Source organism: Diuraphis noxia, unplaced genomic scaffold, assembly GCF_037042655.1.
Source record: "Diuraphis noxia isolate RWA-SAM2 unplaced genomic scaffold, SU_Dnox_SAM2 contig0002, whole genome shotgun sequence".
NCBI classification, from domain to species: domain Eukaryota; kingdom Metazoa; phylum Arthropoda; class Insecta; order Hemiptera; family Aphididae; genus Diuraphis; species Diuraphis noxia.
The window spans coordinates 81,998,793-82,025,952 of record NW_028301712.1 but is presented as its reverse complement, the minus strand read 5'-3'; the positions used below and the strand labels follow the sequence as shown (position 1 = coordinate 82,025,952).

The 27,160-nt window shown below is 28.0% G+C and overlaps 3 protein-coding genes across 8 annotated transcripts in view; 1 reads left to right on the top strand and 2 right to left on the bottom strand.

Annotated features, from left to right (window-relative positions):
• Nucleotides 1-4,037, top strand: part of Vha100-2 (V-type ATPase subunit a family protein Vha100-2) — a 47,922-nt gene extending 43,885 nt beyond the window's left edge. For all 3 annotated transcript variants that reach the window (XM_089219157.1, XM_089219162.1, XM_089219161.1), the window contains one exon: nucleotides 39-4,037. In XM_089219157.1, the coding sequence (XP_089075283.1) occupies nucleotides 39-138 (100 nt within the window). In that variant the 3' untranslated portion in view covers nucleotides 139-4,037. The remainder of the gene's footprint in view (nucleotides 1-38) is intronic.
• A 1,517-nt stretch (nucleotides 4,038-5,554) lies between these two features.
• LOC107173055 (uncharacterized) lies at nucleotides 5,555-15,726 on the bottom strand. Of its 2 annotated transcripts, none has more exons than XM_015523414.2 (19): nucleotides 15,273-15,726; nucleotides 13,228-13,617; nucleotides 12,896-13,092; nucleotides 12,607-12,827; nucleotides 12,317-12,543; nucleotides 11,288-12,255; nucleotides 11,009-11,209; nucleotides 10,688-10,917; nucleotides 10,290-10,621; nucleotides 10,044-10,218; nucleotides 9,736-9,963; nucleotides 8,888-9,618; nucleotides 8,710-8,809; nucleotides 8,104-8,633; nucleotides 7,277-7,478; nucleotides 7,100-7,215; nucleotides 6,857-6,979; nucleotides 6,008-6,182; nucleotides 5,555-5,889 (listed from the first exon to the last, which is right to left on the bottom strand). In XM_015523414.2, exons 2-19 carry the CDS (start codon nucleotides 13,588-13,590, stop codon nucleotides 5,774-5,776), a joined length of 5,235 nt encoding a protein of 1,744 aa, XP_015378900.2. In that variant the 5' UTR covers nucleotides 13,591-13,617; nucleotides 15,273-15,726; the 3' UTR covers nucleotides 5,555-5,773. The 2 variants fall into 2 exon arrangements, with proteins under 2 accessions (XP_015378900.2, XP_015378899.2); XM_015523413.2 differs by having other exon boundaries at nucleotides 8,864-9,618; nucleotides 15,273-15,725.
• A 5,178-nt stretch (nucleotides 15,727-20,904) lies between these two features.
• Nucleotides 20,905-26,722, bottom strand: LOC107173036 (uncharacterized). 3 transcript variants are annotated; one of them, XM_015523389.2, is made up of 9 exons: nucleotides 26,491-26,722; nucleotides 26,238-26,407; nucleotides 25,211-25,431; nucleotides 24,594-24,782; nucleotides 24,214-24,477; nucleotides 22,933-23,137; nucleotides 22,711-22,866; nucleotides 22,134-22,642; nucleotides 20,905-21,088 (listed from the first exon to the last, which is right to left on the bottom strand). In XM_015523389.2, the coding sequence occupies exons 1-9, from the start codon at nucleotides 26,596-26,598 to the stop codon at nucleotides 21,030-21,032; spliced, it is 1,881 nt and encodes a 626-aa protein (XP_015378875.2). In that variant the 5' UTR covers nucleotides 26,599-26,722; the 3' UTR covers nucleotides 20,905-21,029. The 3 variants fall into 3 exon arrangements, with proteins under 3 accessions (XP_015378875.2, XP_089077098.1, XP_089077099.1); XM_089220972.1 differs by lacking the exon at nucleotides 26,491-26,722 and having other exon boundaries at nucleotides 26,234-26,375; XM_089220973.1 differs by lacking the exon at nucleotides 26,491-26,722 and having other exon boundaries at nucleotides 26,230-26,366.
• Nucleotides 26,723-27,160: the final 438 nt, after the last annotated feature.

Genomic DNA, 27,160 nt, shown 5'->3' with positions numbered 1-27,160 from the left:
TTTATGATAAGTCATTATTTGCATATTACAATTGTCAGGGTTGAATTCATGAGCAAGTTCTACATTGGAAACGGACATGCATTCCAACCCTTTTGGTTCAAACATGTGCTTGAAAATGAAGAAACTGTCGAGGACTGAGTTTGTTTTTACTTACTTGTTTCACCCCAATACTTGAATTTTACTTTTCATTTTATACCAGTTAGATTTTTAAATGTATAAAAATAATTTTTAATTCTTTTGATTTGTTATTGTTATACATAATAATATGTTTATTGTTGTTGAATTTTAAGTTGTATCAAGTAGGCCTTCTTTCTATATTTGTATACAATAATCGTATTTTTATTTTGCACTGCCACTAACTTACTGAAAAAAAGGTTTAATTGCTTGAATACTGTGGCCATCATATTGCTATAACGATTTTGATATTTCTTATTACGCATATCATAATATCAAATTTTTATTATTCTATTACTCAAGTAAAAAATCCAAGGTAGCTTATGTATATAGAGTGTACAGAATGACCTGACAAATTCAATAACTTCTATTATGGTCAATATATTTTTATTTTTATTTTATTTTTTATGTATAATTTATTGACGTTTATGCTGCATGTTAATTGTAACATTTTTTTTTTTTTTTTTGATACTAAAAATATAAAATTAATATCAGATAAAAATATGTTATGAAAAAATATCAAAATAGCCAATTTTTAAATCTGTTTTTGGAAAACTCTTGGCTGTAAAAAAAATACCTATGTCAAGTAGATTTTGTGATTTCTTAAAATGCCAATATTTTTTGAAGTAAGCTCCATTAATTTTCAAATTTAAACTTTTTGAATTTAAAATGATTTTTACAGTTTGATTAACTTTGTTAAAAAAATTTAAAAATAAACTACATGTCTCAAATAAATGTTTTTACAGTCAACATTTTTCTTAAACCTAGATTTACTAATTGGCTGCCTTTGAATTTTTTATTTTTAGTATTAAAAAAATGAAAAATGTTACATTACACATGCAATGCAAATGTCAATAAATAATGTATAAAAAAAAGTTAATAAATATTGATTAAAACAAAAATTATTTCATTTGTCAGGCCTTCCTGTTACAGTCTGTTTATATAAATAATTATATTTGAAACTGTTGCTCTTCATGCTTAAATATTCTTTACATGTGGACACTTCTATGTCACAAATATTTTTCTCTTTAGTTTTTATTGTTGTACAGGGTCCTGACTTATGATACATCTTTATACAATAACAATGTTATAGGTAGGTGACTTATATAATTTCCCTTCTTGTTATTTTTGCTATCATACCAACACATATTTTATGTATGGAAGAAAATATTCTTGCATGGTGCATACTATAATATTATTGATACGGTAGTGTAACATAGATCATGTATAATTCATAACTATATTTTATAATACACTTGTGAACAATTTAAAATCTACTTGACAATCATGATCACAATTCTATTGTGTATATCTACCCATACCCTGATATTCTAACATTTTACATTTTTTAAATAATATTCAGTGCCTTAATATATTGCTTCAAATGAAACTGTAAATATAATTATACCCGTGTATACAGCGAGTGATTCACTAAACATGCTCAATACATTTGTGATTAGATAATGGCATTTCTATTACTCCATCACTATTATTATATATTATACTATATTATTATAGTGAGCGTGTTTAGTTAACCACATTGTATGTAGGTATTATATTTAAAATGTATATTGTTAATTTTTATTAATTCATTACATTCGATTAGTATTCTAAATTAAGATTAAGATAAATGTTGCCAATTACTTCTTAGGTAATAACTGTTATGAACTTAACATTTCTAGATTTAATTATAACATTTTTATTTGTTTTTGACAATCGAATTAATAGGACGTATTACTAGGTGCTTTTATATCGACCGTGTGTATATAATTATTATTTACACGGAAATTAATTAGTTTCATAGGAAAGTAAATTATATATTTGTGTCTGACAATCCACTTTTAAAACTTCGAACATATTCATGCATTTTCTTAATATTATAATACATTGTGCATATATTTTTTAATTTATCTTATTTTAAACAACTTTTATATACTTATATCTTATGCATATGAAGCAATACGTTTTAAAATTATTATTATTATTATTATTGTTCATATATATTATTATACAGGTATTTATGTAAGTTAAAAAATATCTATATTTTATAACAATCGCAACGATGGACTTAATAGAAAACTGAAAAAAAAGAATTATACACACAAATGTTGAAAAATCATTTCACCATATTCTTTAATTTCGAAAATATTGGGTTCACAGGGGAAGGATAGTATGAGGCACACAATTCAAAACTTTATAGTGCTTACAACAAGATCCTTATTTAATTTGTACAAACATCCCATCTATCTGTAGCTGTCCACCGTTGCTCAATTGTTTTTCTAGCAATAATATTAATTATTAATTAATGATACATATTCTAAATATAGATTTTATCTTGTTTTTTTATACAAATTATATGTTGATTGTATATCGATTACAGATTATTATATATTATATATATTATAAAACATATTTATTTAGTTAAGTAGGATAATCTTATCTTACATAATAATAATATAATAGTTTAATTTAGAAATTGGTAATACATTTATTTGAACATATATTGTTATTTGAAATATAGCTATACAGACATTTACTGTCTATACCGTATATACCTAATGCTCAATAATCGGAATTTAATTTTAGATGAATTCGAATTTAGATATTATTTTAACGTTGATAAAATATTAGACTTAGTTCATTTTCGTGTACATACAAATATTGTAATAACATAATATAGAATGTACCTTATACGAATCGTTTATAACAACAATATATATTATTATCTTGAAAGCTTATTTGTTTTTTCATGATTTATAAAATTTAAAACCTAAAAGTCAAATTTGAAAACTGAATAGTGATTAAGCAATAATATCACAAAAACGTATTAAAATAATTTGGTACGTATATAAACTCTGTGACTGTTTTGAATTTCAAGTTGTTTTCGTGCATGGACAATTTCAGCCACATAGTTGCAAAATAAATCATTATTATTATTTATATGATTTAATAATTTATGCCATATCTCGAACTTTTAAACTTAGACGTATCAAAATACACATTAGATACATCATAACGTGTTTTTCTTTAGTTTTTACTTCCCATTTTTTCAATCCGCACAGCTGTTTAATGATATTATTAACTATTGTTATTGTATCTATATTAAATTTTTATTTATTATATTAAATAGAATGTCTACAATTAACCATTATTTTTTCTTACCTATACAGATACCTGCATAATATAAGACCATATTATAGCACATAAATGAACCTAGTTAATGAATATGTCTATTTTATTTATTATTATTATTATTATTATTATTATTATTATTATTATTATTTGTTATTATGATACTTTAGTGGGACCAAAATAATTTAATATTCAATACCTATTCTATTGTTACCTTAAAGACCTAATCAGTTTTTGTTTTGTTTTTTTTTTTTTTTGTACCTTGGTGAAATAGATATCTATGTGTAATATTAAAGTATTATGTTACAGTGTATTAATTTTAATGTCTTATATTTTGATGCAGTAAAGTCTAAATATTATAATTATTTAGAGTATAATAGTTGGCATGCACTTCATCGTATTGTTTTTATTGTAATAAACAACCATTGTTATTTTACAAATCTGTTACTTTATGCTTAGAAAAATATGATATTAAATTGTTTTTGAATTTTATTATTAATTTTTTATCGTTTTTAATATTTTATTTTTGTTTTATTTATTGTATGTTTTCATATTATATATATATTGAGAACTTCAAAAACGAGAAACAGATGACGTTTACTGAAGTATTAAATATTTGAATGTACGGCACATTCATATTAATTTGTAGAATACGAATTTGAACTTGTCTAATTTGCTCTATATGACTAAAATTTATTCTAATAAATATATTGCAAAAGTTGTTACAATAATGTATTTATATTTACACTGCACTGATGAAAAAGAATGATTTGTTATAATGTTAAATGTTAATTACCCATGTTGTGTTCGTTGTGACTGGTTTCCGATCAAATGCTAGAACTAATAATAGTAATGCTATTGATTATTGCTACTAATTGTCATTAAGTACTTATACTTATTTGATCATATTAAAAGATGTGTAAACCTGAAACAATAAAATATTATACATTTTTGCACGATATTCTGGATAGGATTAATGCTATTAAATACTAATAAAATCCTTCAAGCTCCTACATTAGACCTTAATAATTCGAAAACGAAACTTTTAGCACAATATTCAACTAGATCCTATGGGCTACAAGAGCTCATCAGGTGTCTAACTTAATCCTTTAGACTTTTTTAAATATATTGTTTCTACCTGTTAATTGAGCAAATTGAGCTAATTGAGCAACTGTAAATTTCAATCAATCAGAGACAGAAAGCATAATATAAAGTTATATGTGATCATTTTAGTTGTTTTCGATGTTTATATAAACTTAGTAATGAAAAACTGCAAGAATCACCTAAATAACTTGTAACAGTTTACAAAAATGATTTAGATAAGTTATTATGTGTTATGTGAAATTGTTAATTTTCTTGAATTTATGAAACTTTATTCTAATTCTGAACCAACACAAATTAGTAGGTAATGAGCATTTTATGAACAGCTTTTCCAAATGTTTCAGTAGCATGCATTTTTCTTGTTATAATGGTAACCAATTTTAGTGACAAACGCACAATTCCATGATTAAAAATTATCAAAAATAGATTGACGACTTCAATGCACAATGATAAATTAAATTTTTTATCCATTATGAGCATTAAAAGTAAAATACTTGATTTTCATCATTTAATGAAATTATAGACAACTTTGTATGGAAAATATCAAGAAAAGTACGAAATAATAAAAATGTATTTGTCTAAAAAATGTTACATAGAAAATAAAATTAGATTAATATTCCTACTTATCTATGCTTAATATAATTGCTATCTTTAAATAAATTTTGATATATGTGATACATAAACAGTGGTATTTCAAACTTGAAATAAACATGTTTTAGGTATAGTTTCAACATACAAGTTTGCAAAATTTTTTGTATTTTTAATTTTTTATTGCTAGGCGATTAAAAATTGATTTCCCCAAGCCTACAAATGTCTAAATCCAACTCAATTAAACCATAAAATAAGTTTTAAGACGTGTGTAAAAACAAACAATGAAGTTATGATTTAAATTTTGGTAAGTTAAATATTTTTCTTTCCGTCCTTAGTTTTGAACCCAGTTGAGCCGTGCGGAAAAAAAATTAGTTTGACCTAGGTTAGACTGATAGTGATGTTTGACTATACTTTGATGACATGCCATGAGGCATCTTACCTGTTTGTTTTAATTTTAAATGGAAGAAATCAATTTCAGAAATATGCAATCAATAAAAGTTCAATAGTTACACTAGATACTGATTTTTAAGAGAAAAAAATTAATTTAAAAACCATATTTATGTTATTTGACAACATATCATTATAATAAAGTTTATTGAAGCATACAAATATAAAACAAAAAAGTAGGTAACAATCAGACTACATACACAAAGTAAACATTAAGTCATATTTAAACATTATTATGGTTCATAATAAATCAGGTCATTATAATATATTGTATAACAAATGTATATAAATAAAAAAATAATTAATAAGGAACTGTTATCCACAAAGGTTAAGTATTTGATTCAGTTGGTCCTTGACTGCTAGAGTCTTGATTAGACTGTTGATGAATAAACACAGGTCTCACACTGTCAGAATTTAATATCCGAGCAAACATTTGTGATCGCCCTGTAACATATTTTTTATTGAAGTAAAATTTGTACAGAGATAGGAAACTAAGATCTGTTTCACATGAACGTATACGATATGTATTCATGTGAAACAGGCATGACGTAAAAATATAAACCTTTAAGATTATGCTGTGATATTGGTATAACCTTTAGCCCTTGAAAAGATTTCAAAGAACTTGCAGGCACAAGTATTTGTTGAGAACCTTGCTGTACTACAGTGTAAGTGTTAGCAGTAGAACTAACTACTGTTGATGATGTTGATATACCAGAAAGAGCCGATGAAATTTGTGCCTATGAAAATTAATTTAATTTAACAAATATTTATATGAATTTAAGGTTTCAATGTTTTCTATTATAACTCCAATCATAATATTTTATTTGACGTAATAATGATCACAAGACATAATCAATTTAAGAGGATGTTACACCTGCATATTGTGTTGTCTCCGTCTTATAAGTGCGTAACATTGCAAAAACTGTTTCGCGCGGTAAAGAACCGAGAAAGCTACAGTTATAACTAAGAAACAAAATTTTCACTACATAAAAAGTAGAATTTTGTTTGTGCAATATTGTTTTTATTTTTCGATATCACTTTTACAAAAAAAATTCTTATTGTTTCATAATACATTAATTTTGTGTTTTTTAACCATAAATTACTTTTTTTGTAGTTCTGATATCGAAAAAATAAAAACGATATTGCACATACAAAATTCTACTGTGGTGATAATTTCGTTTATTAGTTTAACTGTAGCTTTCTCGGTTCTTTACAATGTTACGCACTTGTAAGACGGAGACAACACATGCGGGTGTAACGTCCTCTTAACAACCTTGTGAAAGAAAAACTAAAAAATTCACCTAATACTTATCTAACTTGAATTTTTGAAGAAAAACATGTTTACCATTAAAAACTTCACTAAAAATATTTTTCATCACAAAACTAATTACTTTTCAAAAAATATACTTACTTTATTAGTAACTAATAAAGGTTTTCCACTAATTTGCGACTGAACCACACGTACAGTTTGTGGTTGATTGGTTTCACCAGATTTTAAACGATCATTTATAGTTGATATTCGAGTAGGTGTTTTCTATATATTATATAAACATATATACATTTAAGTATAAAAGTAATACAGTTTAAAGTAATTTCTAATTAATTATACTATTATAATTTTATGTTAAAATCTCATAGAAAAAAGATTGATTACTTGTCCAATATTTGCTTGATTGGATGTCATAAGTTTAGGTTGAGCAACAGTTACCACTGTATAGTGCGGCTGACCACTCTTAGAAGTCTGCACTCCAGAAATTCGCAATGGAGTACCTAAATAATAAATAGAATACATTTACGAAGATAAATTAATATAAATTTTTTATTATCTAACCAGGAACACCAGATAATTTTCTATTTGCAAGAACTGAGTCAACAGGTAATTGTGCTCTTTGATTAGACATAAACTTGCCAACAAGGGGATTAGTAATTTTTTGTTGAACATTCTGAGCAGCTGGTTTTGCTTGTACCAATAAATTAGCAGTGTTTGCTGGATTTTGTTGAATTTTTGTACCACGGAGTGATGTTAATATTGGCTAGATTAAAATTAAAATAATTAATTATTAACATTTTAATAGATATCACACATTTAAAAATATATCTTAGATACTTGGTTGAGTTCTCTGATGAAAAACTCAAAATGACATATCAATTTTATTCATAATTTTATAAAATCAATTTTCACAATAAATTTAGATTTATTCTAGTTAATTGATTTTAACCAAATACTCTACATTATTCAGAGAAAATTTAAAACTATACTTAAAGAAAGAAAAAAAAAAGAGTAAAACTGAGTCTTCCAGTGATGATTTATGTTTCATCACATTCACATGTATTGTATTGAAATAATAATTTTAAAACATTAATAAATTACTAAATACAAAAATATATTATGCTGGGAAAAGTCAAGATTTTTTGGTAACAAAACTAATGAGCTTGCTTAGTATTTTTACTATGTTTTTATTTATTACTATTAAGGAAATCATGATAAGACCTCTAAGAAATAATATGTATGTTTTATACCCATTGACAGAGCTTACTAAAAAAAAAACCTTTTCATTACAGGAACAAAAACTAAATGATAATTCTGTCAAAGAATATGTTACATGTTTTCTAAGATATAAATTTAAAATAAAAAGACGAAGATAAAATACAACAAACCTTAAGTTCAATAGATTTCTGATCATTTCCTTGTTGTTTAACCATGACAACCTGAGCCTGTTGCCCTGCTTGTTGTTGTGGCCTTAACATCAATAATTGTTGTAATTGTTGCTGTGTTATCTGTTGTGTTTCTTGTTGTTGGACATTTCTTAGACCCTGTTTTAAGAATATAACTTGGGGCTGTTCAGAGTCTCCTGCTTCTGTCTTATCATCCACATCAGTCTTTCTGATAATGACTTGCTGTTTGTTTTGTTGCAAAGATTGCTGCTGGATTTGTTTATGCTGCAAAAGTTTCAGTTGTATTTGTTGTTGTTTCTGCAACTTTTGTTGGTGCTGTAGTTGAATAAAATGTTGAACAGTTTGTGGTTTTCCAGTATCAGTTTGGTTAACAACAGTTGTATTTTGTTCATAACTAGATATTGATTGATCTGATCGCTTTTGTTTTAAAACTAATATCTGGCGTTGGTGTTCTTTGATTTGAGGTGGTTTGGCAATATTGAGTTGATGTTCATGCTGATAATTTGTAAGCCCTAAAATAAAAAAATTTATTATATTGAATACATTGCATACATTTGAATGACAAATTACAAATATAATATAATATACCAGAAGATTGTCCAATAGGAACTGGTTGAGTAATTTGAACATGTTTTGTTTTGTTCCTAGAGCCAATTGTTATCAGATCTCCAGATGATATTAATTGTTTCTAAAAATACATTCAAATTAAAAATAATAATAAATAAAAATAAAAGTTGCATACATTTGAGGAAATATTGTTTACAACCATTGTAGTGTTATTGATAAATGCTTGATTGTTGCTGTTCATAGTTTGGGAAATGTTTATCATCTGTCCACTATTGGATACAGTTTGACTACTAATTACTTTTAGACTATTTCCAACTTTTGACTGACTTAAAATATTAGTACCAACTGATTGACTATTTATATTACTGGCAATTGGTTGGCAGGTGAAACTATTAGCAATTGGCTGACTATTACTAGTAATTATTGATTGACTACTACTAATGTTGCTAGAAAATGTTTGATTAGGAATATTGCTAGAAGTTATGATTGAGTTATTACTAGTTGTAACTGTTGAAATATGGTTTGAAACAGGCATGGAAAATACTTGGGAAGAGCCAGTATTATTTTGATCAATTAGTGTTGGGCATTCTATGTTTAGCTCAACTGCATTATCAGTCATTTGCATGGTCTGTGTAGGCGCTTTTCGATTTTTGGTAACCCGGGGTGCTTTAATTGATTGTTTTGAATGGTCTATGCTAGTCATATCTTGAGTGTTGCGCATATCAGACAACACTGGTGATGTGCTTGAACTTGGCATAGAATCTGAAGTCGAACTTGTAGGTAAATCTAACATTGATAAGGATTCTAAAAGAACGTTGGATGTTGATTTTCTATTTGGAGTACGTTTAGGTTCTAGAGTCTTTTTTTGTGTTTTATTTCTTCGCCAGCATTTCATCTTCACTGCACCTTGTTGTTCTAAATGCAAACGTTCTGAAACATAATGGATATTTCTAATAAAAAAAAAAATTAAACATGATGAAAAAAATGTTAATTTTGTAACCATCTTTTGGTAATCAAATATAGAGTTATGGTATATTGCATACATACCAAATTCTTCTAATTTTCGCCCTCTATGTAAGTAAATCCATATTTTGCGTTTTGGATCATATTTAACACATGGATCATGTTCATAATGCAATCTATCCAAAGCCCCACTAACAGCATTATGCAATTCAGTAAGATTTGCTTCCATCAAGTATTGTGAATCTCTAAGTAAGGTACAAATATCACTTCGAGTTCCCATTCCATTCGGTAATCTAGCTGTAGCGTCACGAACTGAAATTGCATAATATTATATATTGATATTTATGTATTTTTTTTCTTCAAAAGCATAAATAATAATAATAATAGTTTACCTAATACCAATATTGATATGAAATGAGGTCTATTTTCAATCAATAAGGAATGACCACGAGCTGCTTTGTGAATATTAGATGAATTATAAATTCCGCGAACAGGACCAACAACCGACTCATAACCATGCATTTGGTAAACAAAAGAACGATGTGGTTTTAAAAATCGTTGCTTTTCCTAAATTGTAATAAAAATGTAATTGCAATCAAACAATTTTTATTTCATAATAATTATTTATTTTAGTTTACTTGAGCCTGGAAAATTGCACGTTCTTCAACACTAGAAGGAGTCACTATCCATGTGTCTAATAATGGTAACGTTAAAGGAATTGTTGTATCAGTTTCAGACCTCTCAATCGTTGAAATAATATCTGTGGTAGATGGTATAGGTGAATTATTAATACCAATTACATCATCTTTGATACTCTTCAATTTTGAGCTAATGTTATTCAAATTATGTAGCCAACAATTGCATAAATCTCCAAGTCGAGTATCTGAATCTCTACCAGCACCAATCCATTGATAAATATCCAAGCTAGGCTTATATTCAATATAAGGAACAAAATCTTCGGGTTGCCACTCTAAAGAAAACGGTATATTAAATAATTAATAATGGAATTTTTTTAAGGAAATAAAAAAAAAATTACCAGGGAAATGTCCTGCTAAGAAACCTATAGCTGATTGTAGTGATTTAGGCCAAGTCTTTAAAGTTAAACTGTGGTACCAATCTGGATTTTTTCTGTTGTTAAATGTAGAATTCACCCAATCAAGAACACGTTCATTTAGCGCAGTCATATCCATACGGTAATCCCAGGTAGCACAGATTATATCTCTTATAAGAGCAAAGAAACTAGAAACTATTTTATTCATTTGAGGTCTAAAAATGTATAATTGAAATAAGTAAAATATTGTCAACACCATTTAAATATAATACACAGTAAATAATTAAATAAATAATTTTAACATACGTTTTCAGATCTAAATCCTCATTACACATATTTTTAATATCTAAAACATGAAAACCCTCTAACTCTGATAAAGATCCAACATAATTAGAATCTGTTATGGCTTTACTAGGAGTAGATACTGGTGATAATGATAGCTGTTTAGAACCATAGTCACTTGCACTTAGAGGGTGTAAACAAGAATGTACTGTCCTAGATGGAGATCTAAATAATTCATAAAATGTACCATAATGTTAACTCATGAGAAAATGTCAAGAATTACTAATTATAAATAATAATTACTCCGTATTTATGTTTTGCACTGTACTAGTTAACATGTCTTCTGGATGATATTCTCTCTGAATATAGGTGGGTGGACTGAATTTAGAATCAGACAGTTGTTGTGGAGAGTGTCTTGGTGATTGAGATGGTGAGAGTGGTGGTGATTGAGGTGGTGATGGTGGTGGTGATGGAAGTGGTGGTGAAGGTATTAATGGAGGATTATACTTTTCTTCAACATCACTCATTTGTTCTAATAACATTGCTGCAGCAGCTTGACCTTCTTCTGCTTTACGTATTTCATCAGCTGTTAAGCTGATAGGTTCCAATTTAATAGGATCATTTAATGTTAATTCTTCTTCGATTTTTAAAAAGTCTGTTAGAATAGGAGTACAAGGATCTAATTTGATTGCATTCAAATTAGTCTTAATTGATTCTTCTTCAGCCATATTTGATAAAGAAATTGACAGTGATGATGGTGAATGTAGCGATGGTGAAAGGAGTGGAGGTGAAACTACATTATGTAGTATCTCTTCTTTGGCGTATGAAATACTACATGGTTCTGATAGAGCCCTATCTTCTTGCTTCGATGACATTTTATGTAATTCATCTAGCTCCATAGTAGGTTGTATATCTAATTGCACATGAGGTTGTATATCTAAATGCACTTGAGATTGTACATCTAAATGGTCATGAGGCTGTACATCCAACTGCACTTGAGGCTGTATATCTAACTGCACTTGAGGTTGTACACTTATCTGTACGGGAGTTTTTACATCTAACTGGGCGACAGGAAGTTTTACATCAAGTTGAACAGGAGATTGTGCGTCTGACTGATGAGATGGTTGGATTGACTGAGTTTGTTGTTTAACAGGTTTTGTACGTTTCAAACGAGGCCGGTCACTATTTGCTGATCTCTTTTTCTCAGTGCCTGATGATACTACTGGATGAATTTGTTCTTTTATATGGTCAAATCGCATTCGTTTGTGTTCCTTAAATAAATACATATATTATTATTTTTGTTACTACATACATTAAACTAGAATAACACACCTCTTCCATTTTCTTTTTTTTTCTCTTATGAGATATCAACATTTCTTTATACATATCATCAGAAGGCTCAAATGGATTACTTGTAGGCAAAGCTACTTTAGACAAATCTATTTTATCAGGAAAAGTAGCTAAGGTAGAAGTAATAGTTTCAAGTTCAGGTGAAAGAGAACTTTGTATAATACTTAAATTACGTCGTTGTTTTTTACCCAAACGAGTAGGTGGTCCTTCTAAATATTTAAAAAAATTTAAAATAATAAAAACTTTTAATCAAAAATTATAAAATGTTTAACCTTGATAGTTGCTATCTGAACTTTCTTCGGAGACATCCCCCACTAAATTTTTAATATCAGAAAGCTCTCGGAAATATCTCCTTTTAACTTGTTGATGCATAGTATTACTACCTCCATTATTTATCATAGATGTAGTAGAACCATTTAAAACATCAATAACTTTTTTACGCCCAGAAATTAATTTTTTTAACATATTGAAGTTGTATATCCGTTGATTTTTTCTGAAATATTAATACAAAACTATTATCATAATTAAAACATAAGTAAAAAAATTTATAATAATTCTTACCTATACTCTCTTTTGAGTGATCGTCGTAAAAGTGATTTCATTTTGACAATATCAGGTCTAAAATGTCCATTTTTTAATTTATCATGAAAATCATCAATTGGATTAACACCAAACCGAAAACTCTGTCCACCAAAAAGCATTCTTAAAGTAATTTCTTTTTCCATTAAATCATTTTCAGAAAATGTAGGTAAAAAATTCTATAGAATCAAATTGTATTAATTAATTTTTTTATAAATTATTATGTACCTAAGTTAGGTTAGTGAAGGTTAAGTTAAGTGTGAAGATTTTACATTTGATGAAAAATAAAAAAACAGCTTGTGAATACCATTTACCTTTAAATGTTGCTTTTGTTGATCACTAAGGCATACCCAAGAGTTAACAGAAAACAATTGTTTGAAAACTTCTTCATCTTCGCACATTCCAGCTGGTAAGCTAAGCTCAGTTTTATTGGCAATCACTGTTTCTGTTTTCAACGATATAATTTCATCTTCATCAGCAGTGCTAGTACTCTCAGAATCTGAACCTGACTGACTGCTACCACTACTACTTGTAGCTGAAGTACTTGTACTAGATGTAGATGACTCAGTATCATCATCACTATCATCTTGTTCAATTTCAGGAGATGACAATTCATCTTCATCTGAATTTGATGTAGATTCTTGAGGCCAATGTTGATAATCATTATAACTCGACATGGTGATAATTTCAAACCAAAAATGATGCTAAAACATATGTGATTATAAAATCAAACATAAATACTTTCTAGGTACTAGGTGTTACTAAAATAGCTAAAATATAATTTTTTTAAAAACTTAACATAAAATTGGTACATAAATTTACTTTTTGTTTTTATATGTTTAAGATAGAAAATAATAAACAAATATAAAGTTGTTCAGTTTTAACAATAATAATGATGGTTAGGTAATGAATTTCCCATGCATTGATGTATTATCTACTATTTTGATAGTGTGAATAAATATAGAAAAAACACACATCATAGTGAATGAATATATAAGTAACTATTCACATATGTATTCAACTTGTTTATACAGGGTGTCCCATGAGGATTTACCCATTGCGATATCTCCCGAAATAATGGTGATATCGAAATTCTAGTTTTGTAATAAGACTCACAGGGATAAGAACTACAATTAGTTCATATTTTAATGTTTTGGTAAAAAAGTTCAAAAATATAGTTTTTTATTTAATTATTTCAAAAAAAATTAAAGATGGCCATTTTTCTGAAAATATTGACGTTTCAAAATTTTATTTTCATTAATTTCTTGATTTTTAATATTTTTTTTAGTTTCGAGAAAAATTGCAAATTATTTAACACCGTAATTTTATCAAACATGTGACCCGACACGCTGCGCGCATTCCCATACATCGGGCCGAACACTTTCCGTGTTCCTAATAATTATAAATATTTATAATCATATTTTATTTCTTCAAAACTATTAAAAATCAGGAAAATAATGAAAATAAAATTTTGAAACGTCAATATTTTCAGAAAAATAAACTCTACAAAATGGCCATCTTTAATTTTTTTTGAAATAATTAAATAAAAACTATATTTTTTAACTTTTTTAACAAAACATTAAAATATGAAATAATTGTAGTTCTTATCCCTGTGAATCTTATAATAAAACCGGAATTTTGATAACTCCATTATTTCGTTAGATATTGCAATGGGTAAATCCTCGCGGGACACCGTATATACTTATAATTTTTTTAATAAACAAATTTTATTTTAATTAGTAAAAATACCTAATTGAAATTTATAATAATATAATAATCTACAAATTTAAAAACAAAATAAAATTGGGATGTTTTCATTCATTCTAGAAATAATTAATTAAATTAGGCATCCAGTAATAAAATATTATAACATAGTATTTAAAAGTATAATTAAACAAATCTGATGTTAGACTATTATCATATCTATACTATAACAAAAAATAATAATAGTTATATTAAACAAAATTACCTACTGTTCATTGATTTGTAAATAAAAACCACTATAACAACATATTTTTATATACTTTATTTATAAAATCATAAGAATTAAGCTGGATTAGGTACTTTTAAATCATGGTGATAAGTTAATCTTAAATGTTAATCTTGGATGAATACCTATTGAATATATTGTATGTATATCTAATATATATATAAACATTAAGAATAGTTGTAATTAAAATTTATCTAAGTAAACTAGTAGACTTATGAATGATAAAACTGTCATTGGGCAAACGGTATTTCAAAAATATTCCAAACAACAATTTATCCAGTGCCGACATAGACACATCTAACTTGAAGGCTACACACTAAATAGTAACAGTAATGTAGTAAACAATTTATCATGTAGGTTAACACATACCGTCAAGATGTTATGTTCACAGGGGTCCAACTAGCCTGCAGTCCAAGTATGAGAACAACAAATTGGACTGAGGTAGACCAGTGGTGATTCAATTCTGTTGGCGAGCCGCGGGCGGCCAAGCAGTCACAATCTTGGATTTCTTAAACGAAGGCAAGTGGCAACCGATTCCACTGATAATTTCTGTTGACATACGTTATACAGAGACTGACGATGACGGACGGTCAGTAGGAACAACAGATTGCAGTCGTTGTGCTATGTGCAAACTTTGAGTACATAACGTTATTATCGTTAGTGTATTACCGATTGACATAATAACAATATTATTAAATAAATAACAATCGGAATGAATAGATTAGGTGTAGTTGTTGGTGTAATTTCACATTGGATTCCTTCTCGGCGCCGAACGTCACGAGAGGAGCCTGAAGCTAGTGGAGCTGCTATAGCGCTTTGTACAATTGTTTACAATATAGAAATTATCGTCTGTCGCGAATTCGTGATACTGATAACGTCGCCCGCCACTCGGCTTGGAAGAACAAATACACTTGCCGCTTACGCCATGACACAAGAAAGTTTATTCATACTATTCATAGACCTATCTAAACTTATGATATATATTTATAGGTCCATGTATTTATTGATTCATCATTCTGCATTCAGTATCAGTTGCTATGTTCTACAAGACCGGATAATAATTGTAGATACACTAGATACTAGATCAAGTAGATTACGATGTTGGGAAGATATCTTCTCTGAATTCTGTTCTAGGGTCGAGGACATTGACATAATATAAATGGACTGCGCATTCCCTATACCTTAACGTGCAATACATTGGGGCCATCATTCAGGTCATTCACCCTCAACTTGGTAGTAAATTATCATGGTTAGGTTATTATCAATTATTATGTCAATGGTCGAGGGTACTGACTGGATAATGGCCACTGACGATGGTGAGTATAAAAAATATAATGATCAGTGACGACGTGGAAACGGTTCATACCCACTTTGCCGACAACTCAGTTCGCCGACAAATATACCAGTTTTAAAATATTTTAGAAACATTCCCATTTCGCCGACAGTCTAGTTTGCCGACATCTTGGTTTGCCGACAAATTATAAATATAGTTTCAATTTTCCCGATTCGCCGACAGGTGACAATAATTTTTATCAAAAACGGATTTTATGACAGCGATAACACGAATCGCGGGAAAAAAAGTCCCGATAAATCTATAAATACATAAAAAGTCATATAATATAAAAAATGTTAATTACTTACTAATAAATAGTCAATAATAATTAATATGTCAAATAGTCAATAATAAATACATTTAAGGTACTAATATAATTATAATAATAGTATTTTGGTAAATTTTCCAGTAAACTTTTTTTTCTATTATTTATTACTTATTATGGTAGATGACAAATATATAATATGTACAAGCATTTTATTCATTACACTTACACACTAAAATACGAAGCACAACTGACTTTTTTTTCCGGGACTTTTTTTCCGATCACCCGATAACACAGTATGTTGTCGATAAGTTCAATGATTAAATGATTTCCCACATATAAAATCCAGAGGGAGTACAGATTGGTGAATTTAGTTCGTTCCAGCCGTGTGTACTGTAAAGTTCAAAATTTAATAGTTAGCCAGTTAAAAATTAAAATGGAATGGTTTAAAATAAATACAAATTTTTAGCTACAAATTCGGAAGTTATAGATGCTATTCCCGTATTCACCAGTGGCGTGAGGTTTTCGGTGTTTAACCTATTCCTACTATTACCTTTTACCCCTTAATAAATGCATAATTTATTTACGAAAACTCCTGTTAAAAACTTGGTTTAATTTACACTTCAACCCCAGTGCCGACCTCATAGTTTTCGGAACCCGGTGCAAAATTTATAGGGGCCTCTCATGGCCTATTTCGTCATGTATATCAAATATCAATTAATTAATTATTTATATAAACATATATATACTTCTTTAGACTTTATTACATAATTTGTGGCCTGTGGAGCCCCCACAAGAGCTGGGCCCGCTGGGCCCGGTGCCCATTCCCCTAACTGTTTAACCTCGCCCCTTTCAAAATCCTGGCTACACTATTTGCTACCGAGAACCTAACTATTATAAAACGTATAAAAGTTATAGCCATCCAAAGTTTGCGATTTTACGTTAATACGCATGCGCGCAACACTGCTTTTTAATTAGCCGTGGAGCGTAGCGGCGTATGCCGATACACGCGTAATCACTGCAACTTTTAATTCACATAACTTTTGAACGAGTGACCACACTAACGGCCATCGAGTCTGGCGACCGGAGCCGGTAGGTGACGGGAGGTCCTTAGAAACACTCCGATAAATCGCACAAAATAAAATACGTTTGAATTTGGCGATTAATTGCCAAGTCCCATGTGTATATGCCACTCTAGACTTCGGTTATTCCAGCCTCCGGATATTAAATATGTATTTAATTGGTTTGGTACAATATCTTTAATCTTATTGGTTACGAATAACTCATTTGTCACGTACGTCTTCATAGAGTAGTGTTTTGTATTTGCTCGAGTAATCGTGTATTAAAAGACATTTATATATTTTTTTTTTTATTTAAAAATTTAATATTTAATGTTTATATTTTCTGGAAAACTTTCTTGTTTTTCAAAAATGAGCAAATCATCCACTGTAGTTTGGTATTATTTTACTTTGACTGGGGACAAAGTTAAAAGTGACTTGTGCTCTACTGCTACCTATATGAATTATAATCGATCTTCAACATCAAACAATCTTTTTTCTATGCATCTACGTTTGAAACATGTTGTAGTAGACATATCTATAAAAGAAAAGATTAGATGAAAAAGTTGATAATCCCAGCACCTAATTCAAATTTAGTGAGTACCTAAGTATTATATTTAAGTTAAAATTTAAAAATTTGTTTGGTACCTACCAATTAACTTAAATTTTTATTCTTATTATCTTATATAAAATTATCCTTTTCGTCCAGATAATAATAATAAAAAAGAATTTTATAATTGTTTATTATAAGAGGTTTAAGGTAGGTATTATAATACAAATAATAAAATTCAATAACGAAAGAATTATAAATTAAATAATAAATTCTATTTTATTTAATATTAAAATAAAACAATAATTTTTCTTAGACTGTTGTATCCCAAATACATGGTGATTCAAATGAAATACCAGGAACGTCAACTTCTACTGAACATTTTGTAGCTCGACCAGTTCAATCTAATATAACTCGCTATATATGATTGATATTTGATAGCCATACAACGCGCCACACCAAGTCACAAGCATTTATTTTGTATTTGTACAACATTTAAAAATGTATTCATTTATATCAAACAATCAATCAAAAATAGAATTAAGAAAAAAGCAGTTACTATATTTATTAGTTATTACTTATTACAGACATTACACACTTTTAAATTTTGAATTAAAAACTTAGAATTTCGTACTAAACATAGTGTGTAATAGGGCCTAATACTACACACAATTTTAGTCCCTGTAGGTAACCAGGTAAAGTAAGTATTCATTAGTGATTACTAATTAGTAGATAACACCAGAAGATTCTGTCAACATTCAAAATAGAACCATTATATTGCTATACAAACATAAAAATATGCTATAGAAACCATTAATCAACCAAGTAAACTTTCAATTTAGTTTCAAGTACCCAATAATCAGGGCCGGATTTAGAGGAGTGGAGGCCTCGGGGCATTAAAGAAGTGGGGGCCTCCTGGCCCCAAATTATTTAAAAATAAAATGAACAGTTTGGATGTTTTAGCTAAAGTTTCTTCAGATTTCTTGTTACGTTCTGCTTGCAATTTCCTCTTCTGAGAGCCACTAACAAAAACTCGAGGAGTTTTGTGGCAATCACTCATGATTCCACTATAAAGTAATCTCGCGTATTAGTTGTAGCCTTGTAATTATGGTTATGTACACCACTGTACCACTGTGTCTGTGTTAAAGCTTTATTTATCATATAGATAGTCACAACATTACCCAATAACATAAAATCTTATTTTGTTATTCACCCGCTAGTTGCGGAGACTATCAACTAAAAGTGTCCCCAAACACATACATTACATAGGTTATGATAAAACATTTCATTTTTAAGTCAGGAAAAACATTATGACATTATAGGTATTTCAAATCCTTTTGTCATATATACAGTGGATATTGGACTTAATATAATACAATGGCAGTTAATTTATATTTATATTGACAAAAAATTGAAATGTCATATTTTAACTTTTATTGCACCTATAACATTGATTTAAGTTGAAAAATGTATACTTAAAAACAGTGGCGTATTTTTTTTTAGGGGGGGGGGGTGTCTTCCATGTCTTGACACCCCCCGACATTTAAAAAAAAGTCCTAATATATTGTCACTTATTTTATAGTATACTATTTTTATCAAATGTAAAACTTCTTGTCAATTCCTAACATATTAATTTGTTAAAAAATTAATTCAATAGGTATCTTTTTACATTAGTAAATAATACTAAAAATTTTGTTTTTGAGGTTCAATAAATGTGACACCCCTGGAGAAATCAACCAAAATACGCCACTGCTTAAAAATAAATATATTTAATTAATAAACTGGACTTTTGTTCGTCGAATTTTACGACAATCGGACTTTTTAGTTTTTTTACCGGACTTTTAGGTAGAATCCCCCTATTTTCAGCAAGGCTGTATTCTTAACAAGACTGATAGTTACAGATGAAAGTTATATAAGCACACAGACACAGTCCGATCAAGTTTTACTCCCAAGCAGAAGTTAAAATATAGCGGGAAATGCATGTAATCACCAGTTAGCACAGGAAGTATTTATAACTACTCCCGTAAATCAGGCCTATCAATTATAAAATTTCGTATTGCACGGTTTATTTTACTGCTCTAAACGGAAATTTTACTCTCGCTACTGTCTTAGAAAAAGTAATGTACTCGTATTACAGATATATAATTTTATTTGAATTTGTATATAATAATTTAACAATTCAATAAAATAAAATAACAAAATTCAGGAAATCCCACTCATATTTCCTAGTAACTGTTATATTATTTAAATTTTGTTTAGTAAACCGTTATGCACACATCACGTTCAAATCATAGTGCACACTTAAATATTCGTGGAGCTCATTATCCATTTTTTTACACATATTTTTCATTCCTATCATCCGGGGCACATTATAATAAAATATAATTATAATAACAAACGCTCTATTAAACTTATTAATAAAAACAGAAAATTAAAACTCATGTTTGGACTATGAAAAGGTTGATACTATGATGGTTGATGCTTTTAATGCTAAAATGAGCGATTTATTAACTATAATAATAAAAGTTATAAACTATAACTAAAATAATAATTAATGGATAGCTTCTATAATTATTATTTCTATGAGAAATAGAGAATAGTTATCAACTAAATTAAGATCTATATGGCCTTTTGACACTCATTTTGAGTACTACTACACCTTCTAAAGAAATATATGAAATTCATTAATAAAAAAAATCCAAATTATATTGTCTTGGTAGATTGCAGCGCTCTCAATCCAGTACTAAATGAATCAGGAATATTTTAAATGAGATCATAGTTTAACCATACAAATATAAATAAAATAAATAAGACATTTATTAACAGATTGTATTATTACATTTAATGTATTATGTATAAATGTACAATGTACAACGAGAAAGCAATCAATTGTTGTTTATTGACATTGATTTTCTTGAACTTAGAATAGTAGTTTGTTAGGTACATATTTTCCAAAACACCAAACACAACTTTGATTTTCTGTAACAAAATGTAAAACTAAATTAATATCAACAATAAATTATACATGACAAAAACATTGTAGGTTAGTACCTATGTTAAAGTTTAACTAAACTACAGTCATAAAATAAAATTAAGGATTTACATTAAATTTTTTTTTTTTATTTACACTAAAATTAACTTATGATAATTGAAGAACCTTGTACTAAATTTTCAAGTTTTTAGTTAAAAACTAAAAGACATAAAAAATTCTTATGCCTTTAGTTTGAAATGAGTTGAAATACTTTGAAGATTATATCATGTATAGAAAATGCTAAATTGCGAAAAAGAATTTTAATGAAACTATAAATACTATATAAATACTATAAGTTTTAAAATTATTTTTTTGATAACATTGTATAGTCATATAGGTAACAGGTAAAAACAATTAAACAAGTAAGCATTGGTTTTTAAACAATATTTTGATTATTTTTATAATTTTAGCTGTTTATCGACTCACAATTATGTTTTTATATGTTTAAAATTCAAATTTTGACAAAATTCATCAAAATCTTAAAAAGGTTTAAATTATTTTTCAGTTAATGTGATAATTTATTATTTATATTATGACTACTTATATGATCACTAATATTATGACTGATATATTTATTGTATCATATTACATATTATTATTATCACCAATAAATATCCGTGATATCTTATAATTTGTTAATTATTCTATATCGGTACGAATCGACACTTAAGATTAAAGACTATACTGAGAATCAAGTGACTTATCAACTACAGTACCTATTCAGTATTCATACTTCATAGCGCTGGAGCCCAACGCTATATCTCTTAATGGTGTGGCTGAGCCCCCTGTATTCAACTTTGTCACTGGGCACCTGATTACCCAATATTTATCCAAACACCAATTTCTCCATACCGGACGACTAATACTTTAGATACAACTTTTAATTTTTTAACTATCATTTTAATCAATTGAATTTTTTTACAGATTTTATCATGTCATACAAATATAATATATTTTTCAAAAAATAAAAATTACAACAGATTAAATGCTTACCTGCATTAACATTAGCCATTGTAAAACACATAGAACACACTAAACTTGGCATACCGAGTGGTCCTAAAGTAACAGGACATCTAAGTTCTTTGTGTCCTTGTTCACAAACAAACATTCTGAAATCTGTAAATGTTGACAAAATCCGTTCACATGTGTTGCAAAAGTAAGTATGTTTAGCATCAATAAAAGAACCAATCAAATTAGCCGCATCTACTTTAACTTGGACATATTCTACAGATAGTTTTTTCATATAATATGATAGCATTGTATAACAATAATATTGATCTTCCTTTTTAAATTTTTTTTTCTTATTAGAAAAATAACTAATCATATGACGAGTATGAAGTAAAATTTGTAACTCTTGTAAAATATTTCCATCGTGTTCATTTTTCTTAATTTTAAAGGCTATATTCCAATAAATAAGCTTAAGATGTTGAATGGATAATTTGTCTAATGATTTCCTATCTAACTGACATACATTATTTGATTTGTCATCCATTCTATTAATCCTGAAAACACACAATAAACATAAGATAAATAATCTTAATAGGTTATAATTTTATTTTTGGCATAGTACCTTAGAGTCTCAATACAATCAGTAACATTATCATAATTACAATCATTTACTGATAAAATTTTTTTTTCAAGTTCCACCAAGTTTTCAGGAATTGCACAAAATAGCAATTTATTTTTAACATGACCATCATTTTTACTATACTTGGCTATGTTGCACCTAAAATGTAATATAACTTATTAATACACAATTAATCATTTCTATTATAAAAACGTTTGAACTTACTGAAATGTGAGAACACAAATACACTCATTTTTTGAAAATACTACCGATGTACAAGTATAGTTTTGCACTTGTTCACTAAAATTATTCTTTATTATTTTTAAAGTATAAGTTACTTCTGATTTTAAAGCAGAAAAATACAAACAAATAAATTTTCCAACATCTGTCACTAGTATTAACAAATTTTTTTCTAATACAATTGTAAAACCTAAACATAAACATAACTATAATAAATAATATAGTTGGACAAGTACTCCATTTCAAAAAAAAAATCATGAGCCGAGTTCATATACTCGAATTGATATGATATTCTTTATTGTAATAAATGAAAACTCTATATAGTGGACGGCCATAGAGAAACGTGGAATTTTACTATAGGGAGTTTTTCACTATTGAGAAAACTTCTATAATGGACATTTGTGAGAAATTATTATATATCCACAATAAGGAGACGCTATATACATACCTTGATTTTGGTACAGAGTAATTTATTATTAATTATAATATACACAATATGTATGTATTTAAAAGTGGGTAAAAAAATGAGAATAAAAAATGATAATGTTTATTTACAGTTAAAAATACCTGTAATCTTTTATTCTGTAAATTTTTTCTGCTCTTTGTAATGATATCTACATGTATTGTATCCATTTATGAGAGATAATTCTTAATTTTGTTACCAGTTTTTTGTGTCCACGTCCACTATTAGGAGGATCCACTATTAAGAACTTATAACTCCTATTATGGGGGATGGAGTGGCCAAGCATTCTAAGGCATCGATTGAATGTGCACTGTCGGCGGTTCAAACCACGGTCATGGACGGCAGTCACGGTGTCTGGAGAGAGAAATCACCATCTTCCACCTGAGCATGGCAGAAACCTCTGGGTGCTCATTAGAAATTTTGCTAAAAAGGCATCAGAACTAGACCTTTGTGTCTACTCCAAGACATAGCGCCATGTGCAAAAAAAAAACTCCTTTTTATGTACATACATTTTTGCCTGGGAATTTAAAAGTGTCTACTATTGAGAGGTGTTCATTAATAGAGGTTTCACTGTATATACTATTGCTTGAATGGTATAATTTATTCTCGATAAGAATACCAATTAAATTAAGGTTGAAACTCTGTAATTTTCATGCGCACAAGACACTTTTCAATACTCAATCAATTTTGAGTTTTGAACTCGACTTGACAAATTAATATTGACTCAATGTGTTGTTAATAAAACAATTCTCAGATAATTAAACATAAGGTTATTAAAAAATAATAACAAAAAATTATATTACCAACTATAATTGCAGTCTTAGGAATCATTTCCTTTTTTGTTGATAAAATTTGTTTTTCGGATAATGAATACAATACCACTATTACAAATGACATTTTTGTAAAAAATATTAGACATTTATCATTTGAAATACTTTCTACCCGTATATTTTTTACACAGGCAAAGTCTTCGTCCGGCCACAAGATAAATGTACGGTGAATATTAGGATATTTCAATATTTCATGAACATAAATTTGACCATTTGTCAAAGAAACTATTAACCAAACTAAAAAAAAAAAAATGAATTTAAGAATATCAAACAAATAAATTATTTTCAAACTTTTTTTACGCATAATTACATAAAATACAAAATGTATTATATTTACATAATATTATACTTACATAATTCACTTGATATCTGAAACCATTTAATATGTTTTATAGAAACAGTATGAAATTCAAATTCTTGCAAAAAAATTGATTTTTCTGATGAAGTTGACCAAAATGTTAACATATTATTTAAATGACAACATATAGTTCCATAAACGTCTGTTTTATTTTCATGTCTCAAGGAATGAGTAAAAACAAAATCTGAAATTATAGAGTAATAAAAAAAATAGATTAAATAATTAATGCTGGTTTAATTATCTTATAATTGATTTATTAAACGGGTATTGTGTATACAACTCAAATACCACTATGGGACTATAGTGTATTCCAAATAAGTATGACCACTCAACCAACAAAAACTGGCCACCACTGTGCATCCCCTCTTGCAAACGGTGTCCAATTGTAGAGCACTAGCACCGATTTTTATGGTCCAAAAATTCTGGCAGCTCAATATGCATGTGTGAAAGTGGTCATACTTATTTTGAATAAAATATAAATATAAATATTATATATTTTATAATTTATATCATTAATTTATTACAATTCGTAGTGATAACTTATAGTATATAACATATTACTCAATGAAATTAATTAATAATATTAAATTTGTGTTTGTAATGAAATCTTACTTTTAATTTGTACTGATTTTTCTTTTTCACGGCAATAATAAAGAATTCGGTTTTCAGTTTTAAAAAAATTAAGATTCTTTTTGTCTATTATGAAACAAGGTTTCTTAGATACTATCAAAAACCAGTTTTGAGGTAGGTCGCTTAATTTTTCTATCCATTTATTATTATTTTTTTCTAAAAACACTATATTGCTGTTGTTTCCCATATAAATGACATGCCAACTGAAATAAAATATAATAATTAATAAAAGCATCTACCTTAAGCTTCTTTATGATTAATTTAGTTATTTTAACTATGTTAAATACATTTGTTACTTAATATATTTTAAACTACAAATACATTTTAATAGACTTAAGATAAGAATTCTAATCTTCTTAATATTAACAATGACTTTTTAATATTCTCTTAATTTAATTTAAATTTAAAAAATAATAATAACTACACATTGTTTACAGCTTTAAGTTTTTTAAACACATTTCCTTTATTGATTTTTATACTTTTTACTTTATTGAAATATATTCTAAAAATTACTAAAAACAGCATAAATGCGCTAAAATAATTAAATACACATCTAAAAATCAGCGTAAAAATAAATAAGAACATATGTTTACAAAATAAGAACTAATTTTGAACCTTTTGATACAGGGATACAATTTTATGAGAAATGAAAAAAATGAATAAAATAAATGTATCTTGCACTAAATTCTAAGGTTTGTGGGCTATCGCGGCAAATTCTTGTTATTTTTTTTTTATGCAAAAGATCTTCAAGATCACCACGGTGAATGATACTTGAAAGTAACTATATTAATCCTCAAAATCTTGCATGATTTTACATATTGTGTTTATATCTGCTTAATGCACCTTAATACCAGCAGCTTATAAGATGTTATATAAACTATCAATCTTCCCATAGTATGTAAAACATATATAAATTAATCTCAACTATTTTAGTTTGCTGAATCACTTAGGAGCAACGTTAATAACACATTAATACAATAAGAAACAAATCCATATTATACCTACTTACTTGTGACTGTTGGGATACACTGTTAAATTGTGTTCTTGGCACACCACTGGTCCTTGGTAACGTATTTCTTTGAAATTTTTATCTTCAAACGGTTTCTCCTTCGAGAATGGAATTAACGTCCTAAATACCTTATAGTCTACGGACGGCCTGAACAAGTCTGACTGGATGTCCTATAAAAATAGCCTAATCTGTAAGACAATCCCAACGCACGGGGAACGAAATTATACTATATAGAATACTGTGATAGACGTACAATAATCAACAATCCTTCGTCCGTCGAGAAGACGAACGAATTTTCAACGGATACGCAAGATATGAACTTGCTTGTGTATTCGAACTCCTGGACTAGATTGACAGTCATCTTCCTTACCAAAATAAATTTTCTGTACAATTTATTTAGATTTTTGTATTTCGAATGTTTTCATTATTCATTTGAAAATTTGAAATTGAAATTGAAGTTATCACGGATTCAACGGTGCGCTGTAATCTGTAAAATGTATCATCGTCGGATGCAACGTTGTCAGTTTGCTTTTTGTTTTGGTTTAATATCGACGTTGCCTGCTCTGCCATCCACTTAAGACCACGAACCATAATTTATTAATTTCACAAAATTCGATTTTTTCTTGAACTCTAAAAAAAATACTCATGTTGAAAATTGATGAATTATTTCGACTACTTATCATGAATATACAGACAAAAAACATAAATTTAAAATCAACGTACATTCATCAAATAAGTTCAGGATCTTTAACAAGAATATAAATTTTTCGGCATATTAATGCAGGCACGTAGCCAGGATTTTATTTTGGGGGGGTCGAAATATATTGTTAGTACAATTTTTATACTTAATTGATATATAAAACCTATTGCTATTAAGCCCTAATGATTTTATGTGCCGGTGCACAAAAATTTTTTGGGGGGGT